The sequence below is a fragment of the Chrysochloris asiatica genome, unplaced genomic scaffold, assembly GCF_000296735.1.
Source record: "Chrysochloris asiatica unplaced genomic scaffold, ChrAsi1.0 scaffold00061, whole genome shotgun sequence".
Lineage (NCBI taxonomy): Eukaryota > Metazoa > Chordata > Mammalia > Afrosoricida > Chrysochloridae > Chrysochloris > Chrysochloris asiatica.
The window spans coordinates 13,041,048-13,051,017 of NW_006408579.1; the positions used below are offsets into that span (position 1 = coordinate 13,041,048).

The window sequence follows — 9,970 nt, forward strand, 5'->3', positions numbered from 1 at the left end:
CGCTATGAGTCGGTTCCAACTTGATGGCACCTGACAACAACAACAACAACAAAGTAGTAGCAAATAGCTGACTAAAGTTGAACTTGCACTAAATAAACTCAGTGTTTGGAGCAGGCTCCTGTCTTCGGTTGGAGTCGTGCTGTTGATACCTCAAAGAGCGTGTATGTGTTTTGTGCTTACTTGAGTTAATGCTTCACTGCTAGCAGAGTTTTTAGTAATCTGTTTTTGTTTTTTAAGTACTAGTAACCTCTCATCTTCTTCAGAGACTCCAGTTGTGAATGCTAATGCCTCCGTGCCCTTGGTGTTCCGAGGGGAAGAAGTGTCTGAATTCCCACAGGAAGAGCTGCCTGTTAAACTGTCTCAGGTGCCAAATCCACCAGAGACTGTGGCTCTGACCGGCAATTTTCCAGCACATGTATTTGAGCCAGCTGTGTTGTTAACACCCCCCAGGCAGAAGAGTAACTCTGAATTCTCCCCTCTACAGGATGGTAAGCAGACTGCTTCTAAAGTTATAAATGTGCTTGTTTTTTATGCTTCATATATGTCATTTGTTGTGTTCATTGTTACTTGATAAAATATGAAAACTCATTGGTTAGCTGCACATAACCTTTTAGCCAAAGGAGTCATTTTCAGGGCGGTATGTATTATGTACATTGTATCTACAGTGAGATGTGACATTGATTTCATTATAGGTGTTCTATTAGACATTCAATACTTTTTAAAGTATTGAGAGCAGAGATGTCAGCTTTAGGACTAAGGTGCTCCTGACCCAAGCCATGGTATTTTCAATAACGTCATGCATGCGAAAGCTGGACAGTGAATAAGGAAGATCGTAGAAGAATTGATGCCTCTGAGTTGTGGTGTTGGAGGAGAATACTGAAAGTGCCATGGACTGCCAAAAGAACCAATAGATCTGTTTTGGAAGAAGTCCAGCCAGAGTGCTCCTTGGAGGCCAGGATGGCTAAGCTTCGTCTCTCCTACTTTGGACATGTAGTCCGGAGGAAACAATCGTTGGAGAAGGATGTCATGCTGGGTAAGGTGGAGGGTCAGAGAAAAAGAGGAAGACCCCCAACGAGATGGATTGGCCAGGTGGCATCATTGACGGCCTCAAGTGTGGCAGCGGTAGTGAGGTTGGCCCAGGATCGGACATTGTTTCGTTCTGCTGTGCATGGGGTCGCTATGAGTCGGTTCCGACTCGATGGCACCTGACAACAACAACATTAGACATTGTAAATACTAAGCGCTGACCAAGGGATCAAAGATTTTAGCATTAAGATGCAGAACAAGGGGAATCTCCTTTGCGCTGGTGGTCTGGAAGGATATAAAGGAGTAAGAAAGAGAGTTTGTACTCCAGAGAGTAATAAAAGGGCCGCTGAGGAAAGGTGAGAACTGTGACTTTAAGGCTGGTCTAAGTCAGATCTGGTCATCATGTTAACTACCTTTCTCATCAAAAGTTTTCAAATCTGTCAGTTGAGTTGTATTATGAAAGGCAGAGTATAGTTGGAAATAGCTTTCACGCCGTTGGTGCTGCATAATGTAGAGGTTTGAATAAAATACTAAAAATATTATTGTTACTCTTTAGCTCAAGTCTTCAGAAGGTCCATGGACTGCTTCACTGAGTGAAAACTTACGTTATTTATCTGCATGTGCACTTTCCTGGAGCTACACCTGGAAAGTGCTGTAGGCACTGTAGGGTAAGCACTGGGCCACAAGGAAGGTGGTTCAAAGTCACCAGCTACTCTCTGGAAACCCTATATAGGATCACTGAGATGGAAGCTACTCAACACCACTTAACAACAACACCAATACCATTCATTTGATTTTAAAAAGAATCCTTCAATCAGAAAAGTTAAGAACCACTGTCTTAAGACTTTTCTCCAAAATTTTAGAAAATTATTATTCAGCCTTGATTAACCTGAAGTTATTTTTACAAAGATTGTTGTATATTCTATGTCTATAGACAAGATGCAGACAACAGAATTGTGGTAAAGGGATAGAACATAAGTTATATCAAACTTAACAATGTAAAATAAAAGGTATAGTTGACCCAAGGTGGGAGGTAATAAACAGAGAAGTGGGGTAGAATAAAAGGAAGGGGAGTTGATACTCTCTTGTTATTGTTAAGTGCCGTTGCGTTGGTTCTGGCTCATACTCTTCCTGTATAGGGTTTCTGAGGAGAGGCTGGTGACTTTGAACTGCCTTGTGGTTAGCAGTCCAATGCTTATCCTACAGTGCCACATCAGGACTCCATTCTCTTATATAGGGAAACAGAAAAGTAACTGTTGTAGTCATTGTACAAATTTTGTCAGGTTTTCTGCACTTAGATGTATGATTACAGTGGAGGCTATGAGGAAGCCATAATGGGTAGAAGAACACGACAGAGCCTCACTGTGATAAAGCTTATTCTGACCTTTATCATGCACATGCCAGACCTGTCAGATCAGTTTGGTGGTAGAGACTGTGGTAACCTGAGGATCAAAGTGCTGCTGTCTTGACTAGCCCACTCATTAATTGGCTGTGAGTCACGACCCTGACTCTACGATACTTGCCTTCTCTGGGTCTCAGATTCCTTGTCTCTAAAATGAGAGAGTTTTTCTTTATAGTTAATGCCCTTCCCAGCTCTTCAATATCTTGTGACTCAGTATTTCCTCTTCAGAATGCTAGAGAGTTTTATTAATGCTGGCTACATTAGGAAGCATGATCTTGGTTCACGTTAAATTTTTACTCCTTAAAGTGTTTTTTTGGATGTTTGTGTGTTGTTAGTAGACTTGTCTAATGCTATTTCTGAAATTTACTATTTTTCGTGAGTGATAGTAAAATAGTTAAAAAAAATTTTTTTTTAAGGAAACTATCACAATAAACATTTTTACTCTGATCGTAAATATAGTAAATGCTCATTAAAGCAAATTCAGGGACTGTAACACAATTTTTTATTATCATCTTTACCAGTTTTGCTTTGAAAATAATAGCATTGTATATTTCTTTACACTGTGTGGCTCTGAATATGGATTCTTAATTGTGAGGTTTTATTATTGTATTTTTTCAAGTATTTTGTGTGGAATATTTACATGTAAAGCATTTCTCAGTTAAACTAAACACGGAGGTGAAGATGAGTGATGGATAGGCCCTTCCTGTTCAACAGAGCTTTCTGTGACAATGAAATTGTTATGCTCTAGTTCTGTTTTGTTTTATATGGTAGCCACCTGCTACATGTAGCTCTTGAGACCTAAGATGTCATTAGTGTAACTGAGGAACTGAATTTTAACTCTTAATTTTAATTTCAATTTATGAATGGCAACATATGGCAATCATTTTTACCTTAACTTGATATTTGTCTTTCTAGTGGTTATTTCTATAAATGTTTTCTATCTATTTTTGGGGAATATCAACTTTTTATAATAATTAAAGACTCTCCCTTATGAAAGAACCTGTAATTCTTATTGACACCTGCCTCACTTCCTGTTTAATTTAGATAAATATTAGTTTTGAATTCTGTTACTTAATTTTATAACTTTAAATACTTTTTATTTCTTCTCTATTAACTCTAGGCAGTATATTTTGACTTTGTATTATGCCAGATGAGACTGCAGCCCTAGTGTGGTGCTGTAGGATAAGTTTTGGATTGCTTACCACAGGTTGGCAGTTCAGATCAACCATCCACTCCTTGGAAACCCTATAAGTGCCATCGAAGCTGTTCTAACTCATAGTGGCCCTTTACTATGAGTTAGAACAGACTCGATGGCACTTAACAACAACAAGATGAGAATATCAACTCTACTTCCTTCCTTAAACTATACTTCTCTGTTTATAACCTACCACCTTAGGTTAGCTATACCTTTTCTTTTACATTTTTAAGTTTGATACAGTTTATGTTCTATCCCTTTGCCACAATTCTGTGTTCTGTATCTTGTCTGTGGGTGTATACTGAAAGTTGAGAACAAATAAATGACCATTTTGTTTTCATTTTGGGTGTATTGTTCTTCTTAATCCTTGTACCACACAAAGGATTTCTTATTTTACTTCATTACTTGAAATCTTTATACTGTAACTTTCTTGTTTCATTTTTGTTTGGCCTGGAGTTTCAAGTTGCCTTCCCCTTCCCCCCCCCCCCCCTCCCCGTTGCTGACAGTGAATAATGTGCTTATATCACATCTTCAGGTTTTCAAGTCTTTTTATTATTGTATGGAATTCATTTTCATCCCATAGACAACTTCCCCAAACCCTATGATCCTTACTCCCATCTCACAAATTCTTCTCTGGGCCCCCTCCACAACTTTCATCCTGGGATTTGCTATCATTCCACCCCTGGATTTGTTCCTGGGGTCCATCTTTTCCACTGTCTTGGTTTTATTCCTCAGTTTTCTCAAATAATCATCATAAATGGTGTGTGGCAGATAAACTTTGAGCTCTTGAAAATCTGAAAATGTTTTCATTGCTCTTACACTTGATTAATAATTTGTCTAGATACAGAATTTTAGCTTCATAGTCCTCTTTTCTCAGAATTCAAGGCATTGTCATTGATTTCTAGAATTGATGTTACTGCCTGATGTCATATCTAACTTGTGTTTCTTTGTATGTGGCCTGCTTTTTCTCTGTGGAAGCCTGTGTTGTTGTTTGTTGTTAAGTCCTATTGAGTCAATTGTGATTCGTAGCTACCCCGTGTAGGGTTCCAAAGAGTGAGTTTGAACCACCAACCCTGTGGCTAGCAGTTCAGTGCTGATCCTACAGCACCACCCAGGACTTTGGGACCCTTTATTTTCATTCTGAGATTGCATAAACTGTGTTTAAATGTCAGTCTTTTCTCACTGGCTCAGTGAGATTTTTCTATCTGAAGATACATGAGTTTCTTCAGTTTAGGGAATTGGATGTTGACCTTCACAAATTATTGTCTCATGTATTTGGCTTTACAGCTTCTTCCCCATACTCTGGAATATGTTTTACAGTTTATATTCAAGGCTGTCCTTTGGATTTCTTAATTCCACCCATCATATTTTAAATTTGCTAATCAGAGCCCTTTCTTATTGTCTCAGTGTTCCTTTTTCATGTTAGGACATTTTGCTTGTTGTGAATGTATTCTCTTCCATAATCTCTTAAGCCCCATCCAGTCAGTTTGACTCATAGTGACCCTGTGTGGGGTTTCCAAGGGGCAGCTGGTGGGTTTGAACTGCCAACTTTGTGGTTAGCAGTCCAGTGCTGCTGATTTTACAGTGCTACACTAGGACTACCTCTCTGAGGATACCACTTAGAATTTTGTTTAAATTTTGTTTTGTATCTGAATTGTCTTTCTTTTTTTATAGTCTTGTTCTGTTTGTTATCTCGGCTTTTCTTTTTCAGGCTGTTTATTTTTGTTATATACACTCTTGTTGTTAAGAGCTGTTAAGTCTATTTCAACTCATAGAGATCCTCTATAGAGTTTCCAAGGAGTCGCTGGTTGGATTTGAACCGCTGCCTTGTGGTTGGCAGTCTAGTGCTTGTATTATAACACCACATCAGGAGGTGATCCTTTATTGTCCATTCATATTTAAAAATAAATGACTAGGTTGAATATTATCAGTAGCTGGCATAAGTTTTTTCTTCTGTAGTGTAGATGGATGTAGATCTGCTTCCCAATAGACTTTGTTTATCTGGGCATGATATATTAACTGAAGGCTTCCTTTAGGGTGTACAATTAGAATTCAGATACTATATTTGAGTTACCACAACTGCTTCTCTCCCCTCTTCCACCACCTGTGTTTTTGCTTTGCTGGATAGGCAGGGGAGCAACAACTTGATTGACATAGCTGTTCATTAGTTAAACTCTAACTAACTCCTCAGTTATTAGTCCTCATTCTCATTGTCTCCCTGTGTACTTGTCACCTCTAAGCATGTAGTTTTCTTGGGGCTCCCCAGAGAGACTCATGAGGAACCTGTACATGGACCAAGAGGCAGTTTTTGAACAGAACATGGGAACACTGAATGGTTTAAAATTAGAAAAGGTGTGCAACAGGGTTGTGTTCTTTCACCATAGTTACTCAACCTGTATGCTGAGCAAATAATCCAAGAAGCTGGGTTCTATGAAGAAAAACGTGGCATCAGGATTGGAGGAAGACTCATTTACAACCTGCAATATGCAGATGATATAAACTTGTTTGCTGAAAGTGAAGAGGACTTAAAATACTTACTGATGAAGATCAAAGACCATAGCCTTCAGTATGGATTGCATCTCAATGTAAAGAAAATAAAAATCCTCACCACTGGACCAATAAACAACATTCTTATCAATGGAGAAAAGATTGAAGTTGTCAAAGATTTCATCTTTCTTGGATCAACTATCAACACTCATGGAAGCAGCAGCCAAGAAATCAAATGACATATTGCGTTAGGCAAATCTGCTGCACAAGACCTTTTTAAAGTGTTGAAGAGCAAAGACGTCAGCTTGAGAACTAAGGTGCGTCTGACCCAAGCCATGGTATTTTCAGTAACCGCATATGCATGCCGAACTTGAACAGTGAATAAGGAAGATTGTAGAAGAATTGATGCAGTTGAGTTATGGTATTGGAGAATATTGAAAGTACCATGGGCTGCTAAAAGAACAGATCTATGTTGGAAAAAGTACAGAGTGCTCTTTAGAGGCCAGGATGGCCAAACTTAGTCTCTCAGACTTCAGACAGATTGTCATTAGGGACCAGTCACTGGAGAAGGATATTGTGTTTGGTAAGGTGGAGGGTCCGAGAAAAAGAGGAAGACCCCAGAAAGATGGATTGGCAAAGTAGCAGCATTAATTGTTGCCACAAAGTGTGCCCAGGACCAGGTAGTGTTTTGTTCTGTTGTGCATAAGGTCGCTATGAGTTGGTACCAACTCAGTGGCACCTAACAACAACAGAGAGACTGGCTTTCAACTGTAGTTCCTTTGTGTTATTCGTAGTTATTGTTGACCGCTGTATCTCATGGCAACTTTGTGTATAAGAGAATGAAACATTGCCCAGTTTTACACCATCTTCACAATTGTTGGCAACTTAAGTCCAGTGTTGTCACCAATACACTGGAGTGCCTTCCAACCTAAGGGCCTCATCTTCCCGCACTATATTGAACAGTATTCTAATGTGATCCATAAACTTTTCATTGGCTAATTTTTGGAATTAGCCTTTCTTTTTAGTGAAACCTGTTTGTGATGGCTTGGCTGATATTTGCTGTACTAGTGGCACTGCCTCCATAGTAGTAACACATTAGCCACCAAGGTACAACAAGCTGACAGATGAGTAGTATATATACTACAGCTTCCTTGTTGCATGTTGTTGTTGTTAAGTGTCTTTGAGTCAGTTTTGCCTCATAGCGACCCTGTATGGGGTTTCCTAGGAATGGCTGGTGAGCTGGAACCACCAACCTTCCTTGTAGTTTATATCACCTCAAACTGACATCTTTGCTCTATAACATTTTAAAGAGGTCTTTGGCAATAGATTTGCCTAATACAATAATGTGTCATATGATTTCTTGACTACTGCTTCCATGAGTGTTGATTATGGATCCAAAACATGAAGTCTTCGACAACTTCAATCTTTCCTCCATTTATCATGATGCTCCTTATTGGTCTAGTTGTCAGGATTTTCATTTCCTCTACACTGAGATGCAGTCTATACTGAAGGCTGTAATCTTTGATCTTTATCAGTAAGTATTTCAAGTCATCTTACCTTCCAACAAACAAGGTTGTGTCGTCGCAGGTTGTTAATGAGTTTTCCTTACATCCTGATGTCATGTTTTTCTTCATATAATCCAGTTTGTCATATTATTTGCTTAGCATACAGATTGTATGGTTGAAATGATACAACCCTGGCACACACCTTTCCTGATTCTAAGCCATTCAGTACCTCTTTGTTCTGTTCAAACAGCTGCCTCTTGGCCTATATACAAGTTCCTCATGAACACAATTAAGTTTCTGGAATACCCATTCTTCTCAGTGTTATCCCTAGTTTATTATGTGCCACACTGTTGAATCCCTTTGCACAGTCGATAAAGCATAAGTAAATTTCTTTCTGGTGTCTACTGCTTTCAGCCAAGATCTATCTGACATCAGCAATATTTCATCTCTCATACTTTGGACACATTGTCCGGAGAGAACAGTCACTGGAGAAGGATGTCATGCTGGGTAAGGTGGAGGGTTAGAGAAAAAGAGGAAGACCCCCAACAAGATGGATCAGCCAGGTGACATCATTGATGGCGTCAAGTGTGGTGGTGGTAGTGAGGTTGGCCCAGGATCGGACATTGTTTCATTCTGCTGTGCATGGGGTCGCTATGAGTCAGTTCCGACTCGATGGCACCTGACAACAACAACAACAATGATACTAATGATATTGTTCAATGATTTCCACATTCCATTGAGTCATAATTCTTTGGAATGAGCACAAATAGGGATCTCTTCCAATTGGTTGGCCAGTAGTTTTTCAGATTTCTTGGTAAAGGTGCATGAGTGCCTCCAGCGCTGCATTTGTTTGTTGTAACATTTTAATTTGTATTCCATAAATTCTTGGAGCCCTGTTTTTTGTCAGTATCTCCAGTGCACCTTGATCTTCTTCCTTTAATACCATTGGTTCTGATTATAAAGAACCTCTTTAAATGGTTGGATATCAACCAACTTTTTTGGTACAGTGACTCTGTGTGTTCCTTTCTACTTTTGATACTACCTGGGTCATTCAGTATTTTGCCCATGGAATCCTTGAATAGTTCTGTTTTCTCTTCAGTTCTTTCAGCTTGAGAAATGCTGAGCATGTTCTTCCCTTTTAGTCTTTGCACATTTCATTATAATATTTATCTTCTCAAGCTGCCCTTTAAAATTTTCTATTCAACTCTTATACTTCCTCATTTCTTCCATTCACTTTTGCTTCTTTGCTATGTTGGAGAGCAAATTTCACAGTCTCTTCTGACATCAATTTTGGCCTTTTCTCTTTTTTCGTATCCTCTTAATGATCTTTTGCTTTCTTCTGTATGATGTTCTTGATGTCATCCCATATCTCTTCTGCTTTTTGGTCATTAGCGTGTAATGTATCAAATTTGCTCATGAAATGAACTCTCAATTCAGGTGGGATATACTCAAGGTCATATTTTGGCTTTCACAGGAGGGCTTTAATTTTCTTCAGCTTCAGCCTGTACTTGCATATGAGCAATTAATTCATGGTCTGTTTTACAATTGACCTCTGGTCTTGTTTTGGTTGATGATATTGATCTTCTCCATCATCTCTTGCCACAAATGTAGTCAGTTTGATTCCTGTGTGTTCCATCTGGTGAGGATGTATAGTTGCTGTTTATGCTCTTGAAAAAGTTGTTCGCATTAAATAAGTTGGCTTTGCAAAATTCTATCATGCGATCTCCAGCATTGTTTACCAAGGCCATATTTTCCAACTACTAATTCTTCCTTTTTGTTTCCAACTTCCTCCTTTCAATCATCAATGCATCTTGATTGCTTGTTGGATCAATTTCAGATTGAAGATGGTTGAATTGTTCATCATCATTGGTTATAGTGGTTGGTGGGCAGATTTGAATAGTAGTGGTATTAACTGATCTTTTTGGTAGTTATGGGTATTTTCCTATGAAAGATTGCATTGTACTTCAAGATAGATCGTGAAATGCTGTTTTTCACGATGAATGCTATGCAATTCTTCAGTTTGTCATTACTGGCATAGTAAACCATGAATGTCTGATTCAAAATGGTAAATGCCAGTCCGTTTCTACTCACTAATACCTAGGATATCACATTTTATGTGTTTCATTTAGGGTTTTTTTTTTGAAGCATATGCTTTTGTTGTTAAGTGCCATCGAGTCAATTCCAACCGATAGCGACCCTGTATAGGGTTTCCAAGGAGCAGCTGGTGAGCTTGAACCACCGACCTTGCAGTTCAAATGGCTCTGCAGTCTGGTGCATTAACCCACAGTGCCACACTGTATTTTGAGTTATGTGATAGTTTTCGTGAGAGAACATTAGCTTCACATTGATCCCATC

The 9,970-nt window shown here is 38.9% G+C and overlaps 1 protein-coding gene across 1 annotated transcript in view; it reads left to right on the plus strand.

The window, feature by feature from the left end:
* Positions 1–9,970, plus strand: part of SPICE1 (spindle and centriole associated protein 1) — a 94,889-nt gene that overhangs the window by 57,558 nt on the left and 27,361 nt on the right. The window contains exon 12 of the mRNA XM_006864178.1: positions 264–488. Within this exon, the coding sequence (XP_006864240.1) occupies positions 264–488 (225 nt within the window). The remainder of the gene's footprint in view (positions 1–263; positions 489–9,970) is intronic.